The 22,301-nt window shown below is 58.8% G+C and overlaps 1 protein-coding gene and 1 long non-coding RNA gene across 12 annotated transcripts in view; both read left to right on the forward strand.

Annotated features, from left to right (window-relative positions):
- PRKAR1B (protein kinase cAMP-dependent type I regulatory subunit beta) overlaps positions 1-5,353 on the forward strand; it is a 126,094-nt gene extending 120,741 nt beyond the window's left edge. For all 9 annotated transcript variants that reach the window (XM_072753405.1, XM_072753403.1, XM_072753404.1 and 6 more), the window contains 2 exons: positions 3,538-3,619; positions 3,943-5,353. In XM_072753405.1, coding sequence (XP_072609506.1) covers positions 3,538-3,619; positions 3,943-4,115 — 255 coding nt within the window. In that variant the 3' untranslated portion in view covers positions 4,116-5,353. The remainder of the gene's footprint in view (positions 1-3,537; positions 3,620-3,942) is intronic.
- Positions 5,354-9,913: 4,560 nt separating this feature from the next.
- Positions 9,914-21,427, forward strand: LOC112929282 (uncharacterized). Of its 3 annotated transcripts, none has more exons than XR_012000572.1 (3): positions 9,914-18,512; positions 19,156-19,241; positions 21,249-21,427. It is a non-coding gene; the product is annotated as an uncharacterized lncRNA (long non-coding RNA). The 3 variants fall into 3 exon arrangements; XR_012000573.1 differs by having other exon boundaries at positions 16,098-18,512; positions 18,962-19,241; XR_012000574.1 differs by having other exon boundaries at positions 16,098-18,512; positions 18,962-19,237.
- The last annotated feature ends 874 nt before the right edge of the window (positions 21,428-22,301 follow it).

The following is a 22,301-nucleotide window of genomic DNA, read 5'->3' on the forward strand; positions in this document are numbered from 1 at the left end:
GACTGCCTATCCCACTTGCCGCGCATGCAGCTCTTTCTGAAGTGAAGATGCTGGTACGTGGCATTCCCATTTTGTGGAAGAGGAGGCTGAGTCTCAGGAAGCGAAGGGCCCTCCTGTGGCTGGCACAGCGTGAAGCTGGGGTCCAGCAACTCTGACCTCATAGGGCTTTCCAACATCTGCCTGAGGGCTCTCAGTTGTCCAGGGGCACATAGAGGGTCTGATGGACTCCTGTCCCTGCCAAGCGTCCGCGCATCCCTCCCCCCTTCCCTGGTGCCATCGAGGCCCAGCAGGCACTGGGGGGACCACCACCAGCCCGCAGCACCAACTAAACTGGATGACACCTGTCATTCCGCCAGGGTGGGGTTCTAAGAGGGTGGCCCGGCCCAGGGAGTCGCTCTGCAGGCACTGGGTGTGGGAAGGCACGCCCAATAGTGTGAATCAGGGGATGTGGTGAGGGTCCCTGCTGCCACAGCCAGCCACGGGCCCGGAGGAGGGGCTTCGGGCTAGGCATGCTCCTTCCAGTGCCCAGCCCACCCAGCTGACTGTTGGGGACCTTTGAGCCCAAGGTTTTAGGCTGGCCCTCGGGGACATTTTGAGGTGTGCTCTCTGCTGCCACCTCGACTGGTTCTTTCTTTTGGAGGTCGTACCTGTCTGCTGTGGTTTTGATTTCAAAGAAGATTTTTAAAAATCAAAAAAACACACAGCGGGTCCTCACCCACTGACTCCGTTGCTAACGTTTTTCTCCTGCATCCTCCTAGTCCGTGTACTGGGTGGCCTGATTTGTTTTCAGACCAGGGTTAGAATCACTAAGAAATCTGGGGAATATGATCTAGAGTTTTGGCAAGTGTGTTTTTCCAGCCCAGAACATTCCTGCTTGCAGCTTTTCAAGAGTGTCTGTACTGCCCTCGCGGCAGTCTGGGAAGCAGGCCTCAGACGGGAGGGTTAATGCCAGGACCAGGTTGTGTGTCGTGTTGTGGGAACCGCGCTGTGCTGGGTAGAAGTCTGAACCCTCCAGTGTCAGGCCTGCGCTGGACCGGAGGCCTGGGGCCTCGGCCCCAACAGACGGGCTATCCCCTACTGTGTGTTTGCCGAGGGCTCTCCCTATGCAGAGGTTATGTGCCCCAAGCCTTGCTGCCATCTGGCTGGGACAGGGATGCACCTGCATGCAGGAGCACACACATCCTCCAAGGGCATGTGGGCAGGCCGCGTGTGCTTCCCTGTGTCGGTGGTCACGGCCTGTCTCACCTCAGGCGACTGTTGCTCTGTGCGCCACCAGAAAGGAAATGGTACCAGGCACATGGTGGATGATGGTCTCATCCCATGCTGGCCCAACTGGAGCCCATTCCCATTGGTACCCACCCCCTCAGCAGTGGCTCGGTGAGTGTCTGACCTGCTTGGGTCAATGCAGTGTGAAAGAAGGTTGCCAGGAGCTTCCAGAAGGTTTTCCTGCTGATGGGAAAGCTGCAGGAGGAAGAAGTGATTCTCTTCCTGCAGACAGCATAGAGAGACATTTGGTGACTCCTGGAACCATGGCAGCTACTATGCCACCAGGACGGACTGAGACTGCCAGAGCAGGAAGCAGGAAGGAGCCCCAGTCCCTGACCCATGTCCAGGCAGCTGAATCAGCCAGCCCCCAGGCTTTACTGCCAGTCTTCTGGTTCCACAGCATGACAGATGACCCCAGTAACCCTCAGACCCCTCCACTCGGGTTTGTCAGTGTTGGGGGTTCAAAACATTTGAAGGGACACTGTAGGCCTGGAGTGTCACTGAGTAATTCTGTAAACCAGAGGCCTCCAGTTCCATCCCTGGGATTTTGGAAGAGGAAAATGATCCCAATTTAAAACAAAATTCTCTAAAACGGGAATGAAAGTCATGTTGATTATGTGCATCACAAGTTAAAAGACATAAATGTGAAAGAGAATTAGGTCGGCACAACAGGGTGTTGAGAAAAATAATGCCTGTCACTGCAGCCTTGGGCACAGGGGGCACAGGCTCTCATGGTGGCAGCAACTGCATGTGGCATCCGGGTGATCTGCACAAAGTCTTGCTTCAGGAAGATTGAGGCTGATGACATTAGAGCCCGCATGTCACCCTCAGCTGTCACCCCCAGCATGGGCCATGGGATCCAGGACTCTGTGCCTCCTAGAGGCTCAGAGAGGGAGCACGTGTTGTCCAGGCCCGCCGCCAGCCACGACTCCTGGGTGGTGGCGGCGTCGCTTGACTGTTTAGATGTCTGCTGCCATCCATCAGCTGGCTTCATAAACACCCCAGACGCCCACGAGCTGAGTGGCCCCATTGCTGGATCGGGGGTGAGCACAGGCAGTCCATGTGGAGGGACTGCTAATTGGTGCCCAGAGATCCCAGGCTTGGCGGCACCAGTGGGGTCTTCTCACAGTGTCTCCCCCAGACCGTGGTGAGGCGGGAGTTACTCATTAACCTGCACACAGCCCAGCCAGCAATTGTGAGCCGGTGAACTGAGCCCACCTTGGAACAAGATCACGTTTGTTCGTGCTGCAAGGCATCGGGGTGCTGGGCTGCAGGGCTGTGGACACACCCTCGTGGCTGAGGGCAGCAGGGGGAGCGAGGGCCCATGTCCTCCCTGGGCTTAAGCCCCCTTGGCAGCGGTGAAGAAGCTGGGGGCCCCTCGCAGCGGCTCCGTTATTTAGCACGCCATTGAGCCTGGCCATACAGGGCTCAGTTGTGGGAGGGACACCATTTATTGATACCCGCTGTGCAGGGCCAGTGTGGAGCACAGACTGAGTGCTCCATGCAGTTTATAAAGCCTCCCTTTTAGTCTCCACAGTGGCACCAGCCCGCCAACAGGTGTAGAATAGGAAGGTGTGGACAAGGCTGGTGCCCAGTTCCCCCAAACAAGGGACTAGCTTGGCAGGTGAGGGGAGCCTTGGGGTCAGAGCCCACCCAATGCCAGAGATGCAGCCGTTCCTGCCTAGTATGAGGCTGCAGGCCCCACCAGACCCAGAGACTTCAGCATGTAATGCATTTCATGTGCCCCGTGCTGGCCTCCAAGGCTTGTGTTAATCATTGAGCCCGCGGCGTCTGTAGGCACCCCTGTTTGGGGGTCGGGAGGGAGCCACACTGCTCACTGGGTATGTGACCTGAGGCCACACCCATCCCATTGGAGCACCACGACCTTGAGAGCTAGCCCAAGGTCAGCTCAGTTCTCTCCAGGATTCTCCCCACTGTGTGACCTGTGGTCACCTCAACCCTCAGCCAGACCCCAGTGTAATTCTGACCCCACACCCTTCTGTCTCAGAGGAAGAGAACCCTGAATTCGTCTTAGAAGGCAAGCACATGGATGGAGGCTGGTGGGAGGGGGATTGGGGCATGCCGCCCTGCTGGGTGATCTCTCACTTGTGGCCCTTCCTTGTGACCTCCTCACCTGTGTCTCCTCATCTCTGACTTCTTACCTGTCACCCCCTGCTGAGTGTGACACCCTCACCTGTGACCCCCTGCTGGGTAACCTCAGGCTGTGCCCCCCCAACCACTGACCCTCATGTGTCCCCTTGGCATCTGCAGGGCACAGCCTCCGTCCTCCAGCGCCGGTCACCCAACGAGGAGTACATGGAGGTGGGGCGCCTGGGGCCCTCCGACTACTTCGGTGAGTCTGGAGTCCCCACCCTCACATGGTGTGTGTCTCACTGGGAGGTCCCTGGAACGGCCCTGAGGTGGGGTGGGGGGCAAGTCCGGGTACCCTCCATGGATGTGTCCTGTGGGAGGCCCGGGCTGCATACCATGAGTCGCAACACTGCACAGCAATGCCCCAATGAGTTTGAAATGCAGACCGATGGGAGCCCCATGTTGGCTTAAGAGTACCTCATACTCCATGGGATATACTCAAAGTAAACAGGTATTTGTTGGGTTCCAATGAGTGATCTGGGCCGTCCTGGGGCCCGGGCCCCTGACCACCCTCTCACCCCCCAGGGGAGATCGCGCTGCTGCTGAACCGGCCCCGGGCGGCCACCGTGGTGGCCCGGGGGCCGCTCAAATGCGTCAAGCTGGACCGGCCCCGCTTCGAGCGTGTGCTGGGCCCCTGCTCTGAGATCCTCAAAAGGAACATCCAGCGCTACAACAGCTTCATCTCCCTCACCGTGTGAGCCCTGCTGCCCCGCGGCCCTGCGTCCATGTGGTGGCGTGCTTGTCTGTGTCCGCAGGCCACGGGGAGGCGGGCACCCCGGCAGTGCAGGGCCAACCCCCGGACTCGTGTTTGGAATAAAACAATCACCCTGTGCATTTCAAAAGCAAAGGTTCCCCCAAGACCCCCAGGCTGAGGAGATGCTGGTGCCCCTTCCCATGTGCCCCCTTCTTGTTTGTGGGCTCATCTTCTGAGACCCGAGTCTCTGGGGGCACAGGAGCCAGCTTGCCCCCAGTGGCCAAGGGGCCAGCTGTGAGTTCAGGCTGGCCAGAGTGGGCTGGGTCAGCCAGGTCAGTCCATGCAGTTGTCCGCATGCCCTGGGGCCCTGAGCATCATGTCACCAGGTCTACAGTCCCGAGTGTGGAGTGGTGACCTCTGCGGGGGGTGTCCCGCAGGGATCCCCGGCTTTCAGGGTAAGAGATTGTAAAGGTCCCTGCTCCTGAGGGTCTCCCCAGGGATGCCAGGTGTGAAAGCCTGTGGTGATAGAAGGCAGCTCCTCCCTCAGAGAGGAGGAGGCCTCATCTGACTGCACGAGAGCCCTGCCCCGCCCCGCCCAGGCCCAGGCCCACAGGAACCCTTAGAGGAAGGACGTGGTCAAGTGGCATGCCCTGGCCTTCGCTGCGGAAGGCACGGCGGGACCTGGGGACTCCATGACCTGGGCAGCACCGTTCTCCTGGAGTCCGGGTGGGGGCCAGGATCGTGTCTGCTCTTCCACTGCTTTGCAAAGCGCTTCTTGGAGATCTTCTGATGAAGGGGAGGGGTTTTCTAGACACGTTCTGGGTCAAGTTGTGAGAGCCAGAGCCGCTTTCTGAGTTGTCAAGCGGATGCTCCGCTGGACACGTGCTCTTGCCCTAGGAGATGCGCTGAGGCCGCACCCTCCTGATGCAGGACAAATATCAACCAAACAGCCCCAGGCCCCACACCCCCCAAGTCCATGACCCCTTAGATGTATTTTCTGGCCAAGTCCTCGAAAGCAAGAGAGGCCTGGGGGCAGTGTAGAGTCTTGGGGTGGTTTCTGGATTCTGAAGTACAAATGAGATGGCGCAGTTATCCTGATTTTGCCCTCCCTGTGCCCTCCCGGGGGCTGCCAGCCCTGCCTCTGCCCGCGGACTTTCTGTGATGTGTGAGCCTGCCCTGTTTATTGCGATGTTCTCAATGCTGCATGTACTATTAAATGTGCAATGAAGTACCTCCTCCTGACTTGGGGTTTTGGTCTGAAATCCTTAACAGATGAGGGTTTTTCTTTTGTTTTTATTGTGGTAAAATACACATAACATAAAATTGACCATTTTAACCAATTTCAGTGCATAATTCAGGGGCGTTGAGCACATTCCTGCTGCTATGCCCGCCATCCTCCCCACTGTCCCTGTGACACAGTGGCCTCACCTGCTCCCCCAGCTCCGGCATTGCCGTCTACTCTCTGTGTCTATGAGTCTGATGACACTGGGTCCTCGTATGTGTGGGGTCCCCTCGAGAGTCCTTCTGCATCTGGCTTGTGTCACTTGGCCTCCTGTCCCCAGGGAGCATCCCCGAGGTGGCAGGTGGCAGGGCTCCATCCTGTTTCAAGGCCGAGTGATGTCCACTGCATGGACCACATCATGTTTATCCACCCGCCCGTCAGCAGACAGTGGGCTTGTCCCTTCTGTAAGCTTGGGTGTCTCTGCTCTCCATCACAATATTGAGATGCTGTGGGGTACGGCATCGCTGGGTACTACAGGGAAGGAAACAGGCCCCTTGCCAACCTCAGGTGCTTTGGATGAGCCTGAGTTTCCAAGCCAGGGGAAGGGGGTGATGACAGGGAGTCACAACTCAGGTCTCACGTCCAGACCTTGGAAGCCATGGTTCTGGGTGGAGCCTCCCCAACCCCACCCTCACCCCAGCGGCCCCTCCCAGGCCAACAGGCACACTTCAACCCTGATCCAAATAGCAGTGTACCTGCAGCCTTGTCTCTCTGGGACCCAGCAGTGAGTCCAGGTGCCAGCCTTGTTGTGGGGTTGGGAAGGGCCCAATGGAGCAGGAGGGGCACCAGCCAAGCTCCTTTTCTCATGGCTGGACAGGGGCCAGGCTCCTTGGGAAAGCTACCACCAAGCCAAGAACAAGGACGCCAGCCCCATGCAGGTCAGCCTGCCCTGCTCTGGCTGTGAGGGGATTCCAGAACAAGGAATGACACCAGCAAGGTCACTGCTGTTGGGCTGGGCAGTGATTGGTGAGTCTAGGATGGGCCGAATCCTGAAGGGTCCCCTAGGCTGGTAAGAGTCGATGGCTGGAGAAGGGTCTCTGCATGCAGAGGACGTGGGGTAAGAGGTGTGGCTCTTAGCCCTGAGCCGCGATCCCTCAGGGATTGTCATGAGACCCCTGTCTGCCCAAGGTCTGGCTGGAGGAGCAGACTCAGGAAGGCACACTACACACTAGAGCGCGTGGTCTTCCCTGGACCCTCATGCTGGGCTGGCTGGCCTGTTCTTGAGTCCCACCACCTCAGCAGCTTCCCGAAGGACCACAAGAGCAGGCCACCTGAGGTTTCTGGGCTCCTCTTAGGGACCACGTGGCCGCCTGGCTACCAGCTATCCAGGCCATGTGGTCCAGGATGCTCAGATCACAATGCAGGAAGCTGCGAGTCACAGGGAGGGGTGGCGGCCAGGGACTGGTGGGGGTCTTCAAACTGTCTCTCTGCTGTGTCTTAGGAATTCAACACATTCTTTGCTCAAATTTCTTATGGAAATATCTATTTGAATAATAAAAGACTTCGCACTTCAAAGCACTGCATGATAGAAATGTAATGTGAGCCCAGTATGCCATTTTAAGTGTTCTCCTACCTCTGCAAAAACAGGAATAAGAGAAGCAGGTGAGATTGAGGTTCCTGCGCTGAAATAGACATAACGTAGAATCTAGCATTTTAACCATTTTTAAATATACGGGTCCAGTGTCATTGAGCACATTCGTGACCACCACCACTGTCCATTCCAGAACATTCCATCCTCCTCACGTAGACTCTGTCCCTGTCACACACAGACCCCTCCCCGCTCCCCCAGCCCCACCATCTGCTTCCTGTCTCTATAAAGAAGTTCATTATAATGTGTTTTATTTAGGGGCGCCTGGTGGCTCAGTTAGTTATGCATCTGACTCATGATCTTAGCTCAGGTCTTGATCTCAGAGTCGTGGGTTCAAGTCCCACACTGGGCTCTATTCCGGGCATGGAGCCTACTTAAAAATAATAATAACAATATGATACTTTATTTAACTCCATATATTCAAAATATTGTCATTTGAGCATGTTTTCAGTATAGAATATGGCTGATAAGAGACGCTGTGTTTTCTGGGAACGGCATCCTTGGCATTGGTGTGCGTGTCCTCATGCAGCGCCTCTCCCTGTGCTGGTTTCCTGTGCCCAGTGATGGCTGCACGTTGCTGGCGGCTGCCTGTCTGGCCAGCATAGCCTCGAGTGAAGTGCTGCCTCGCTCACGCCCAGGGTCTGCAGACCTGGGGGTGGCTCCTCCTGGGCCCTGCAGAGCCTGCCAACAGCCCCCTCTGATCCTATCTGCGTGAATGCAGACTTTCCTGAGCTGACAACAAAGCACATGTAAGAATCAGCCGGACATGTGTGGCCTTCACCTGCAGTCCCCAACACGTTCCGTCTTCGTCAGAGAGACCTCAGCACTCTCCTTGATGGCTTCTGCTAAAGTCACATGTATACATAACAGTGACCCTTCTAAGTCCACTAGAAATCTGCCAACGTCCTTCACTTCAGGTCCTGTGGCTTAGCACGGAAGATCCTGGTTTGCAGTCAGCGTCCCGGAGGGAGGGGGCCCAGGCGCCTGACCCTGTGTGAATCTGCTGGCATGTTGGGCTGGGGTTGGGAGAAAGACTAGGGGAAGACCATGGGCAGGGAGGTGGGTGTCAGAGTCTGAACCGGGAAGAGGGGGCTGGAGCCTCTGTTATCTTCTGCCACATAACAAATCCGAAATTCTGTAGTCCCAAACATCGCACACCTACAGTGTGGCTGTCTCCGTGTGCAGGGCAGGCCGTGTGCAGGGCTCTGTTCTGACACAGGAGCACTCCCAGGGCCGCCTGGGCTTCTCCACAACGTGGCGTTTGGCTTCCCCCACCGAGTGACCCAAGGGAGTGAGGCGGCAGCGGCGGGGCCTTTTAGGACCTTGTCCCAGAAAGTCACTTTGAAGCATAGCTGTTCATTAGACAAGGTCGCACTTGCAGGGAGGCAGGACGTCACAGAACCTGTGGGCAGTCCTAAGGGCAGGGCTCTTGCCGCTGGGTCATGCTGGCCACTGCCAGGCCTGTTGGTGGCCAGACGCCCAATGAGAAGTGGAGCGCTGAGCTGTGCCAGGGTCCCTGGGCACCTCTGACAGGGGTGTCAGTTCACTCTGAGGTCTCAGTTTACGGATGAGAAGCTTGAGGCCAGAGACAGGTGGCGCTGCCCCCTGGCCCTCCCGCAGCCCTGTCTGCAACGCTGGGCCTGGCTGGCCATGCCGACCAGCATCCTCCCACCTTCCTCAGAGACTGGTTCCTGCATGGGTGGCGGCCAGCCCGAGCCACAGAAGGAAGGCAGCTGCTCAAGCCCCTGGGTCTGACGTTTTGTTACAGCAGCTGGAGGAGGCTCATACGGAGGCCTAGCTGGGATTGGAGCCGAGGCTTGTGTCCATCTTGAAGACTAGAGTCAAGCACTCCCTGTGCTGCTTAGAACTCCGGCCCCTCCAGGAAGCCCTGGGCCAGAGCAGGGGTGGGGCACCCCTCCTTGGAGGGTGGGCTCTGGTCCGTGCTGCCCGCTGCGGGGGTGCATGGGCCAGAGCAGCATCTTCCCCAGCTGGGCCCTGGGCCTGTTCCCTCTGGCGCCAGGCGGGCACAGACCCGGTCTTGTAGGGCTTGTGAAAGCGAACTTTTGTGTGCCTGAGACAACAAGCCGGGCAATTGTTCCTGCCCCCAGGGCGGTGCCAGGGGCGCGGTACGCAATCACTGCCAGGAAGGGGTCTGCACTGGTGTGGCCTGCGGACTGTGGCCATGGAGACTGGGCCATGCAGCCCTCGACCCCCAGCCTCAGGGGCCGTGCCTGCCTCCGTCCCTGGTGGCTCCCAGCCGCCCTGGGGGCTGATATGGATGCCACAGTCTTGAGGCAGCTTCCAGAAGTGGTCAGAGCGTGGCTGGGGCAGGCCTGCGGGGTGAGCCCCAGAAGTGCAGGTGCCCGGGGCCTCACAGGGAGGGGCAGTCACTGGTCCCTATGAACATTGGAATAAATACATAAAAGCGGACTTCTGGTTCAAGGAGGGAAACGTTGAGAAATTCAGTTTCTGGCTTCCAGAGGTCAACAAAAAAGGAAATTTTGACCAGGGTCTCACACTTTCTACAAAAATTTGCTGAAAACAGCTCACAGCCTTGCACGTAAACATACAAGTATAAGACTTCCAGAAGCACAACAGGAGAAGATCCTCAGATCTCCAGCTGGCTAGGAAATCGCGCTGAGACTAGACGCCCAACGCACAGTCCGTAAAAGGGAAATTGGATTACTTGGAATTCCTGAAAATTAAAACCATTTGTCCTGCAACAGCCTCTGAAAAGTCAAGCCGCAGACAAGAGGATGTTTTCGAACCACATGTCCCATGAAGGGAAGAGCTCTGGACACGCAGCTGGGGCGTGAGCAGGATTGGCCCCGAGGGGCACACACAGGTGGCAAATACAGCACAGAGAGCGGTTCAGATGGTTCGGGGCCACGGGGAAACATAGTGAACACCAGGGCGGCAGGGATGCGGGGTCGCGGGATCACCCACTCATGCACGCTCGAGTGCTCTTTCTCTCTTAAATAAATTTAAAAATCTTTTTAAAATACTGATTAAAAAAATTAAACCAGACCCAACATGCAGCTACCCTATGGCCCAGCCACCTCGTTCTTGGGCACTTGCCCCAGAGAAATGCCGTGCCTCATGCTCACAGCAGCCTTATTCACACGGCCCCACGCTGGAAGCAGCCCAGACGTCCATCAACAGGGCCGTCCACGAGCTGCCACTGGAGGCTGCTCTGCCGCGGAAAGGAGCCAGCGGGCAATAAGGCAGCAGCTCGGGTGCATCTGCAGAGAATCACGCTGAGCAGAAGAGCCGGCCCACCTGTCACAGGCTGTGTGATCCCACGTGTGCACCCTCCTGGAAATGACAACGCGTGGATTTGGAGCCCAGTGGAGGCCAGGTGCGGGGAGGGAGCGGCTCACAAACAGCGCCCCTCGTGCCTATGGCGTGACCAGTGACCAACACTGGCTGCATCTACATCAACATCCTGCTGCTGGGACCACACTTGAATTCTGTAAGACGTGGGCATTGGAGGAACTTGGGTGAAGGCACCCGGGCCCTGGTGTTCTCACTCAACGGGAAAGAGAGACTGGGTGAGGGAGGTGGGGTGGTGGCACCTGCGGTTGGGAGCAGATATCCCTGGACACCCCTTGGAGGTGTCTGGGCTACATTGGACCCCTGCAGAACTGGGAGCCCAGAAGCCAAGAGTCTGGTGTATGTTCTAGAAGGTCCTTGGGCCCTAACCAGGGAGGGGAGCAGGGAGGACAGCGGGGGTGGGGGGGCCTGGGACAGGGCAGGAGCAGAGGAGGTGCTGCAGGTGGGGTCTTCACATCTCACACCACACACACACTCCCAGAGGAAAGCCCACCTGGCTGTTTGGCCTTGAGCAAGTCCCTTGATATCTCTGGGCCTTACCTTCCCCTCTCTAAAATAGCTTGGGCACATAACCCCTGAGTATACCTGGAAGGGAACACAAGGGTCCAGGATCCCCTTCTTGACTTGAGGAGGGCTGGGGGGGGGCATGAGGAGCACTGGGGGGCCGAGGCTGGCCCCGCCCCAGAGTTAGAGGCCTCCCCTGCCGTGTGCACCCAGGCTCATTCATTATTTCATCTGAACCATCAGCCCTATTCCAGTTCCCCTGCCCCTTTCACCCTGCTCCTGGCAGTGGAGGTGGCTTGGCTGCCCCGGAGAGACCCTTTCTGCTTTTGTGGACTGGGTGTTCAGAGGACGGACCTGCACGGGCCCAGCGGCCCCTCTTTTTGCACATGAGTCCAGGTGTGGAGGCTTTTCCGGGGGCTGCCCTGACCTGGGTCTTGTGAGTGTGCACCTCGAGCCTCGGCTTCCCTGCCCATTAAATTTGGTAGTGACCCCCGTGGCCCTGTGTGAAATGAGATCCTAACTGGCAAGAAGAGCCTTGCACACCCTGGCCACCCTGCACACCCTGATGGGGCGACACCCGTGGCTGCTGACCATCCTAGCCTCACCTCGCCTGGCTCGGGGGCTGAATCAGCCAGGCAGTGACTCACTTTGAGGTCTGGCGTCTCCCTCCCAGGCCCACAGCTGCCAGGCTGCACCCGGGGGAGGGTGACTCCTTGTCTGGGAGGTCCTTGCCCTCAGCGGTGGCCTGTCCGTCTGGGCTGACTTGGGGATCCTGGTTCGAAGGTTCCCATGGTGGCTGCAGGCCGTAGGGCCTCTGGTCCCTGAGACTCAGATCCAGATGGGGGCCCTGGGGTCTGCCCTGGCCTCGCGTGAATGCGCTCAACCCCACCCCCTTCCAGGAAACTCTGGACCATGCTGACCTGGCTCTCCCCTCTCGGACAGCTCTTGCCTCCTGGGATGTGACCAAATTAGGCAGTTGGTGACTCACTTCTCTGCCCTAGCCTCACCTCCAGTTGGGCAGAGCATCCCCTCTCTTGTGGGACTCAGCTGGTCTGGTTCTAACCCAAGCTCCGTGGGCGGGGAACCCTCCAATTACTCCTCAGTCTGGGCCTAGAAACCCAAGACCATGGCATGCTGGGGGGACTGCAGGCCTTTGGAACCTTTCCACAGAAATTGCTTTGCAAAGGAAGATCCTGTGCAGGTTTTAAAATCAACATGTAGAGCTTGACCCAGCCATGCAGAAGGGCCCTGGGGTTTCTGTGGCTGCCTGCAGGCCGTCTGCTCTAGCATGGACAGAGCCGTGTGTCATTTCCACTGGAGACCCCTCCAGCCTTACCGGTCCATCGTTCCATTTACTTTTGCAGCTGGAAGACTCAGGCCGGTGTGTTTCAGGAATGTGCTGGGCAGTGAACCCAGCAGTCCCTCGCCTGCCACATCATGATGGTCCGGGGTGGGCATGTGCTGTGCTGGCTAACGCACAGCGTCCTTGGGGGGCAGTCCAACCGGCCCCAAGTCTTGGTGCTCTTTGTAATGAGCCATGTGGCACCGGCAAGGTTCTTCTGGGGGCCACCACACTCTTGTCTGTGAAGCTCTTGTGATTCGGCGTGCCTGTGAAGCAGGATTGTGTGCCTCACCCACTTCACTCGGGGGCCCGTGCGAGGGAACACGCAGATTTGGAGCTATGGTCATGTAAGATGTCTAACCAGAGCACACGCATCCGTGATAAAACCAGGCCCTCCTGTGTTCACTGGACACAGGAATCAGAGCCGGTGTGTTCAGACCCTCGGGCTCGGCCGGGTGTGGCCCCTGGGCCTGGGAGGCTGGGCAGCTGTGGTCCTCCCTCCTGTGCCAGCTGCCAGTGTGTCCCCCTCCCCCTCCCTCTGCTCCCTGAGCCACCAGCTCCCTGGGGCCGGGGCCCCTGAGGGCTCCTAGCTGCTGTGAGCTGCGTGGGAACTCAGCTTTGTGGAGGTGCAAATGCGACCTCCCTGGGTGTGCTTTGTGGTCTCTGGTCCCCTCGTAGTGTCCTTCTGAAGCCTCGAGACATGAACAGCCAGCCTGGATTCTGTAGAGACGTGGGATGGGGCCCAGTGAGTGGGGCTCAGTCTCTGCTCCCCGATGTGCGGGCCCCAGGGGAAGAGCAGCTGAGGTGTTCCAACTACCTCGTCCTGGATGCTCTGTTGGGACCCAAGGCCCCTCCGGTGTCGTGAGCCTCTGTACAGCCAGGTGGCCTCAGCAGCCGGCCTCCCTGGCTCCACCAGCCACCCAGGTAAGCCGCCCGGCTGGAGGTCCCCTTAGGACCTGGTCTCACCTCCACATGTTTGTTGTAGGACCAGCCCACCTGGACTCAGGGAGGAGACCCAGACCCTACCTTCTGGTCGGGGCGGTGGAGGGGGAACCACAGAACTAGTAGTCCTGTTACTAAACTGCCACACTCCTAGCTTCCAGTAACACAGTCCTGACCCAACTGGGCCCCAGAGGGAGGTCAGCAGAGATTGTGCCCTGCCTGGGTTTCTCCACATCCTTGGCAGGGGAGAGGGGGGCCCTCCTGTAGTCTTGGGTAGCACAGGCGTCGGCAGCTCATCAGCCGACACCAGGCTGAGTCTCCCTGCACAGGGGCCCTCTGGGTCTGGTCCACAGCTGTCTGCCCACCCTCCCCAGCCCCACACAAACGTTTGTTGAATGAATGCATGACTAACTAAACCCACACAAAAGGCCTTGCAGGGACTGCTTGGATCAGAATGAGCTGAACCACCAAGTCAAGGACCATCAGGAACCTTAGATGGGGTGGGGAGGCTGAGCCAGAGACAGCCGGGACTTTGCCAGTAGGTGCGGAGCTAGGCTGGAACCCCCCAGCCCCGCCCCGGGCTCCAGGCCCCACACAGCTCCTCCGAGCCACAGAGTCAGAAGAAAATGTGTGTTACTTTGCCTTTGGCTGTATCCTCATGGTTTCCAAATGCACTGCAACAAATAGTAGGAGTTTGCCCTGGTCATACCTGATACCTGAGACTCCTAGGAGCCGCCATGCTTCGTTTTTCTACAGACTAAATAGGTTGCCACGAAAAACTCGACCAATTTAGACAATTCAGTGTGCAGTCTCCAAATTAGCCAGTGCTTCTGGTGTGGTGTTCTGCAGGTGGCCCCTCTGGAGGGTGTGAGGGTGGCGAAGGATGACCTCAGCATCCCTGGCCTGGGGGAGGGGGAAGGAGTGGACTCCCAGTGCCCCGGGCCTGACACTGGGGCCACACCCTGGGGACTGGATTTTGGATGCTCTGGGACCATGAAGCCTTGGTGCCAGCAGACGGGAGGCTGGCCCAAGGGCCAGTTGAGAGGTAGGTAGTGGAGCCTCTTCCAGTCTAGGCTGCTCAGGCCTCTGTCCCCGGCACCCTACATGTTCCAGTCCAGGACTGGCTGCCTCTGGGCTCCCTCTCCACCTCCATGGCCACCCCAGGTCCAGGCCCCTGGTCATCTGTCACTGGCCTCCTGCCAGATCCTAGCACCCCCCACCCCACCTCCTTAGAGTCCAGCCCTAGACGGGCCCCAGGGAGCCTGCAGGCAGAGACCAGCCCTCCCCCTGCACCCCATCCTCTCCTGGTGTTCCGACCCCCAGCTCCAGGCAGCCCTGATACACCTTCTTCCTGCATCTGTACCCTGAACAACCCTGCACCCCATCTCTGATCCCAAAGATCCTGTCGGTGTTACTGCCCACTCTGTGCAGGCCTGGCATACACTGGCCAGTCCCTAGACATCTGAGCCATGAAAAGAGCCAATAGGGTGGAGGGTGTCTCAGGCTTCAGAGTGGGGCCCAAGTCCAGACCACCAGCCTCCTTGGGTGGGGGGTCTTGAGCTTCTGTGGGCCAGGAGGCACCCCCTGAGCTGATGGCAGGGCCATGTGGGGACCCAGGGAATTTCTAGGCCTCGACTCCCAGTGGGGCTATGGGAGTCCGGGAACCTTCTGGAACGGAACACATGCAGCCTGCCTGTGAGTGTGGAAGCCTTCCTGTTCAGGACCTCGAGCCCTGTCTTCCTCCCTCAGGTGGCTGCTGCCCCAGAGCAAGGGCAGGTGAACTACTGGACCCCCAGAGGGGGTCCTCACCTTGAGGTGAGGGGGTCTTGGTTGGGCCAGCCAAGAGCCAAACTACTGTTCTCACACTGTTCCTGTGCTTGGGGATCCATGGCTTCAGGGGCTGGACCAGCTGCACTGGGCCGGGGGGCAAGGCCCCTCAGGGATACTCCTAGGAGTCCTCAGAGCCTCCGCTCCCACCCCATGGGTTACCAGGAGGTCAGGCTGGTGTCTTCGTGCCTGGCTCACTCACCCACTTGCTCAGCAGGCCAGGACTGAGGGGGCTCCTGGGTGGGCCCCTGCCCATCCCCAAGATCCTGCTCCAGGCCTCTCAGGCACTGGGACCCAGTGACAACTCAGAGGTGCTTTTGTATTCAAGGAGGGGCTGGCCCCATGGTGGATGGGGCCTTGACACTGAGCCACCAGCCTGGCAGCCACTGCTGTGTGTTAAGGCTGGAGCGTGTGCTCTGCGTGTGCTGGATGCCGCAGGCCCCACCACACAGACTCATTGTACATATGAGGAAACAGAGCTCAGAGAGGGCTCTCAGGCTCTGAAGGACCCACCTCCCTCCCTGTTCCTACCCAGCTGTGGTCTCTGTCTGGCCCCGGGCACAGCCACGCTTGCCTGCTCTGGTCACAAGCCCTCTGTTTCTGGGCCCGACCACCTTGCAGGGCAGACAGCAGGGGTGGTGTGGGGAGGCCGTGGGGGTACAGTGGGCAGTGCCCCTTCAGTGCATGGCAGCCCCGGCATGGCCCTCCGCACACCCGAGGCCTGTCTTTGAGGCCAGCCACCTGGCCAGCTCAGCTTCTAGCTGAGGTGGGGAGAAGGGGGCTGAGCAGGGGACCTGGGCTAGCCCACAAACACTGTCAGGACTGGGGTCTCATGGCAAGTGGACCCTGTTCTCTCTGGACCCAGATGTGGTGGGGCCCTGAGACACTACACAGGCAGGCAGTGGGTTTCAGACTGTTCCATGAAGAAAATACAGCCGGATCCCAGCCTTGATGGGGCTGGGGGTGGGGATGGGGGAGGATAGAGGGGAGATGGGGGGACGGTGGAGGGGAGATTGGGGAGGTATGGAGGGGAGATGGGGGAATGGATGGAGGGGAGATAGGGGAGAGATGGGGAAGATGGGGGAAGATGGGGGAGACTGGGTGGGGATGAGGGGTATGAGAGTTGGGGAGGGGGTGGAGGGGAGATGGGAGTGGGGATGGGGCCAGGGCTTTCCAGAGGCTGGCAGGACACAGAAACTGCATGGAGGACATGGGAGGGGACTGCTGGTGGCCAGTGGTGCCCTGAGGGCAGATTTCCTGCTGGGAACACAGCTCCCCACCCAGCTCCTTCCCCAGGTCAGCCCTCTTCTTGAACAGCCCACAGAACTGGGCAGGAGCCCCACCTCCAAGCAGGCCAGTGAAGGAGCAGAGCCAGCGTGGGCACCTCACTCACTTCCCCAAGTGCATCTGGGGGCCTCCACCCAGGCCTGCTGCAGCTCCAGCCCTGGGGGCCTAGGTCACCAGCACCTACCAGTCCCTGGAGGTCTCAGCACCTGTGGGGGTGGCCAGGCCCTGGGCTCTGACCACACCTGGCTGCCCTTCCCCACCTTCGTGGCAGCTCCTGGGTCAGCAGGTGGGCTGGGGAAGGTGAGGACTGCACCACCTGGTCTGGACTCTGTCCTGCTCTGTATGACTGTGGGGTCACTGCTGGGGAAAGGAGCCCCTGGGAGCAGGGCCCAGGCTCCAGGCTCCAGGGGTCCCTGAGCCCGAAGGCATGACGAGGTGTTCTCCTGCCATAGTCCCCACCCCTGGCAGCCCCAGAGACACACACTCAGCGTGTCCTCCTCCAGGGAGGTCATCAGGGAAGCATGAGACCCTGTTCAGCAGCTTCCAGAAGCCAGAGCCCTGTGAGGAGGGAGTACTTGAGGTGCCCAGGAGGTGGGCTGGAGGGTCTGGGTCCGGCCTGACCTTTGCTGGGTCCTGGCTGAGGGGGATGCTGAGAGCCTGCACTTCCCGCCGGGCCAGACGGTGTGGGGGCAGGTCCCTGAAGAAACCGCTCCTCCAGGCTGGGAAGGCGCCTCCTCCTTCCTGCCCTGGCCTCCGGGGTGACGGGGAGTCCTGGGGAGTCCCTGACCCATCCTCCATCCTCAGGGCCCATGGCCGGAACACTGTGCCCGGGTCAGGAAGTGATGGGTTGGCCCTGGGGGGACAGGATGGGGAGGAGGGGGCTGGGGACAGCAGAGGAGGGGGAGGGGTGGCGGAGGAATTGAAAGTGCATTCCAGACTGATGACTCAGCGCTGCCGCGGCGGGGAGGGGAGCCGGCCGAGCTGCCCTCCCGGGAAGGTCCCTGGGATCGCTCCCCTGAGAGGCAGATAAGATGGGTGGGGCACGGCTGGAAGGGAAATTCTTGGCCTGAGGAGCCCAGCTGCTGGCTGCCATCCTTCTAGGCTTGGCTCAAGTGCCACCTCCTCCTTGAAGCCATCGCAGATTCCTCGTCTGCCTTCTGGACCAAGGAAGCGCCCCTGGGGGGCCTGGCTTCATGCAGCCTCCCATCAGGCATGGGTGAGTCCAGGCGGCCCAGGGAAGCTGGGGGGCTGGGTATTTTGGGAGAGCCTTCAAGGAAAGTGATGAGCCATGCCACCAGGCATGTCCACTGCCAGAAGCGGTGCATGACTTTTGCTAAGCAGGGCCCTGCACTGGCCTGGCTGGCTGGGCGGGCCTGGGTCTCCGCTTCCCACTGAGTCTGGCGGGCTCAGGGCCTGTTCCTGGAGGTGCCCCTGAGCCTGCAGGTGGGGGGGTCTTCCCTGTGTGAGCTCACTTAATCCTTGAAACCACCTTTGAGTCAGGGGCAGCCCGATTTTGGGCTTCACACCCTTGGGTCCTCCCTCCCCACATGGAAGTGGCAGGTCTGAGTTACCAGGAGGAGGCTTTGGAAGTAGAGGAGGACAGGGCCTTGAGGACGCCTTGGACTGGATGTCACCTGCTCTGGGGAAGCGGGGTGCCAGGCCGTGAGGACACACAAGCTGCGCGAGCAAGGAAACAACAGGGCCTAGAACTGCCAGCTGGCCTTCAGGCGCAGTGAGGTACACACTCTGTGCTGGTTCTAACCTCCCATTTGGAAGTGGTTTGTTATTACTGCTCAGGAGCAGGAGCCCAGTGTGGCTCCATGACTTATCCACGGAACATGCTAGAAGGAGACAGCATGGATTTGGACCTGGGTGTCCAGGAGCTGAGCTGCCCTCACCTGGACCCTGCAGCCGCTCAGGTCCTTGATAGACACTCAGGGGGCCTCTGGTCCAGTCACACCAGCTGCTTAGGAAGGTGAGAGCTGGAAGTGGTCCCAAGTCCCAGATCTCATGGGAAAGTGCCAGGTAGGCCCGGCCCCTGCCCCCCCCCCCCCTGCCCCGGCATGGGCGAGACCCTGAGTGGCTGCTTCCTGCCCACACCAGCTTTGCCAGTGGGAGTCTGGACTGGGAGGAAGGGATTATTTATAATCTGTTATCTGCTTGGACAATGCTCTGTAACTCAGGGGAGAACCCAAGACTTGGTGATGGGGGTGCCGGCAGGAGCCACGGGGACGAGGGGCCGTAGTATGCATTCACACCAGACCCTGACCGCACGTTTAATTTCTCTCGAGATGCGGTAGGTTTCCGTGTCCCTGATTGGTGGGTGGGGGGGTGAGGGGTGGTGGCCAGAACATTGGGACAGTCTTCCCGAAAGAAGGTGGGGGCTAGGGCCAGGAGGCGACATTGGGTGGGCACCAGTCAGGTTTCCCAGGCATTTTGAGGCTGAGTCACCAATAATTCCATGACACATGGGATGTATGCTCAGAGGGCTTCAGGGTTGGCTCCCAGGCCATGGTCTGAACAGCTGGAAGGATGGTATCCCCAGGGTCAGAGCTTGCAGTTTCGTGTTAAGGTTGGCTTGTGTGTTGGGACACCCAGGCAGATGTGTTGAGTGGAGCCTGGGGCTCAGGAGGGAGCTCTGGGGTTTGAGATCTTGGCGATGGGGGGAGTGGAGGATGGGACATAGGGATGGCAGGCCACCATTTCTGGCCAAGGAGAGCATCTTGTGAGAAGGAGCTTCTTCAGTCTTGAGAGAAACCAGGGGCACAGCGTTCCTGCTCAGTGTGAACGAGGAAGCCCAAGCTGCTTCTGGCAGCCCTCTTGTCACCATGAGGGAGGGGATCTGCTGAAGGAAGATGTCAAGGGGGAGAAGACCACTAACATACAGAGCTGGATCCTTGATCAGACCTCTCCTGAATCATGACATCTGTACTTCCCAGTAAGATCCCTCATCGTTTAAGCCAGGTTGGGCTGAGTTTCCTTCCCTGAAGCTGAAAACATCCAGCCGAGGACTATCAGGAGGCAGGTAAACCCCTTGCTCCTGTGTTTGTCTCCCCTCCACCTTCTGGGAGGTCAGCCCATGAGGGTAGGGGTGCTGTTACACACGGCACGGTCTCCATGGTCAGTGTCTGTTGTTGATTGAATGTGTCTCACGGGTGTCAAAGCAGGATCCAGAAATAATCCCCATGTATACCACAGTTTGGGTTTCAGGGGCTGGTGACTTTATTTTGGATTCTCTGGGTGCTGGGCTCACTGTGATCATAGCTGGACATGGAGGTTTGAAGGGCTGAGCTCAGCACTGTCCTAGGTAAATGGGAGCTGGTAGTGTGGGGCACAGAGGGACCCCGGGGGGTGGTCCTATGATGAGCAGTGGCTACGCTGCCAAGGCTGCCCCACCCAGGCGCCTGTGGCCCAGGGGTGGAGGAGCTCTGAGCTGCAGGTGGAATCACTACTGAGCGCCTGCTGCACGCCAGGCAGTGTCTACACACACATCACCACACACAGCACGCTCCATACCCCGCTAATGAATCAGGGCAGAATTTCGGCTGCCCTCTGGCTCTGTGCTGAGCATGTCCCAAGCGTTACCTGCTGTTGTTATTCCCACCATCTATGAGGCCACAGGGGCTCAGAGAGGTGAAGCCACTTGCCACAGGTGGCCAGCCTAGCCAGCTGGTGGTGGAAGGCAGCCTCAGACCTGGGCTGGCTCCCCTCAGGGCCTCGGGCCTGAGCTCTTTCCTGCCCCTTCGACACCCCCATGGGCAGGTGCGTAGTAGGGGCTCAGGGAGCTGGGGGACCCATATGCTGCTCACCAGAGGGATGCTTGGGCTGCAGAGGCTGCCAGCACCCCCCCCCCCCCCCCATCTCCTGAGGGTCACAGCAGGACAAGGATAAGATTATCTGACGTACTTTGCTCTCTCCTGTCGAGAAAAACAGCCACAGATGAAAATAGCTTCTCCAGCAGTCACAGACAGGGAGGGGTTGTCAAGCTCCCCCTCTGCTGGGCCCACAGCCCTCGTCCCCGGGGAGGAAGGACACTGTCGGGGTCACTCAGAGCAGAGGTGTGAGCCCTGAGCTCCAGGGCCCCCTCCCGGGTGCCCCAGCCAACAGGGGTCAGGGGTTGCCCGGCCAGGACAGAGCAGCCTTCCAGGGCAGGCCAGGGTCAGGGTCGGGGGACATTTGGAGGCCCACAGGCTGCCCAAGAAGGCCTGCACTTGGGGCCCAGCAAGGCCCTTTGGAGCATTGCACCCCTTCCCCTGGCCCATCAGCATCCCGGAGCAGCCCATGAGATGCAGCCTGGAAACTCTGAAAAGGCCCCCACCTACCTTAGTGTGGACGAGGGGACCAAGGGGGCAGCACTGCCTGCCTCCCTGGAGACGCAGGAGGAGGGTCACCTGGGCCACTGCTGATTCAGAGGGAACCCGAGGCCCCTGTTTGCTTCAGATGCCTGGGTGTCTCTTCTAAAATAGAAGTGTCTGAATTCCTCAGACATCACAGACCACCTGAATGTGGGGTGGAAGGAAGCTGACCAGCGGCTCCACACCCTGCCCCCGCCGTGGGTAGAGCCCCATCTCTGGCCCTTTCCACAGCACGGGAAACTGTCTTTGCCACCGCCCCAGGAGGGGACACAGTTTCCAACCAGAGGGCCAGGAAAACAAGGCCTGCTCACACCTGGGATTTTAGGTTGTTTCCAGTGTTTGTGGTGTGAGTCCCGCCCCCAGGGCCCCTCGCGCACTAGGCCACTCTGCGGCTGGGCCATTTTCTTAGGCCAGGTGCCCAGACGTGGGGCTGCAGGGTCAGGTCACAGCCACGTCCACCGCAGAGGGTGCCAAGTGGCTGTCAGCATCGCGGCAGCCCCCTCCCTGGCCCCCCTGCCCCCCCTGAGTCCTCCGGAGGCGCAGCCAAGTGCAGTCCCCGCTGGTCCGCGTCCTCATTCCCCCTGTCTGCGTCAGTCTGTGGTTTTCTGAGGAGAGAACCGGAGCAGAGACCCAGCAGATAAATGTCTTTTAACCTTTGGCTAATGCACTTGTTCTAGGTGGATGGAAAGTACGCGGGGAGCCAGGAACAGGGGAGCCCTGACTCTTCAGGGCCCGCAGTAAAGGATTCCATCTGTTCCGGTTTTTAAATTTTTACCCTATGTTTTGAATTTTTATACTGTCAAATTGGATGTTTGTTTGTTTTTTAAAAGTAAACACTGTGGCTCTCCTGCTGCTCTTTGATTTGTCATTTGTTTTGTCCTCTGGAGCTCTTAGATTCTCTGCCTTCTAGAAGTTTGATAAATGATGGGAAAATTAGAGAATAGGAATTGGCATTTCTTTTCATAACTTTATATTTTGAAAAATTTCAGCCTTACGGGAAAGTCATAAAAATGGTGCCATGAATGGATGTGACCCCTTCCTCTCTCATGTCCCCGGCGGCATGCTCCAGGGTCCGCCGAGTCCGTCTGTCCTCTAGCCATCATCGGTCTATCGATCGGCCAATCTCTGTCATTCATCTATCATCTCCATTCCCCAACCCCAACCACTAAGAATAAGCTGCAGAAGTCATGCCAGTTCACCCCACGTTCCACGGCACCTCTGGACATACAGGGGGTTTTCCTGCGCCCCCAGGGCAGCATCACCAGGATCGGTCCTGGGTGTCGTGGTTTGGGTAGAGCCTTCCAGACGCTTCCGCCTGCCCTCCCCGGAACAGCCCCTCGGATGCTTCTCCACGACAGTGACGTTCTGAGATCAGAGGAGGTGTTCTTGGATCGCCTCTCCTTCCAGAGGCGTCCCTGTGCTTCCTCGAGGCTGAGCCAGACAAGACACGCTGGCAGGAGTGCGGCAGGTGATGCTGTGAGCCTCTGGCAGCAAGATGCACACATTCCCATTTGTTCTGAAGGTTTCTTTAGCCATTTTTTGATCCGTCTGACATGGATTTAGTGTTGGCGGTAAAGCGGATTTCATCAGGTCAATTTTCTAAACTGTCTTATTGAATAAACAGGCTTGTGGTTCCCGATGCGTTTGTCACGCGAGAGCCGAGCTATCTGACTATTGTAGCTCGATGACCTGTTTGCTTCCTCCTCATACAAGCCCAGGCTCTGGTTCCT

This window comes from Vulpes vulpes, chromosome 3 (genome assembly GCF_048418805.1).
Source record: "Vulpes vulpes isolate BD-2025 chromosome 3, VulVul3, whole genome shotgun sequence".
Classification (NCBI taxonomy): Eukaryota; Metazoa; Chordata; class Mammalia; order Carnivora; family Canidae; genus Vulpes; species Vulpes vulpes.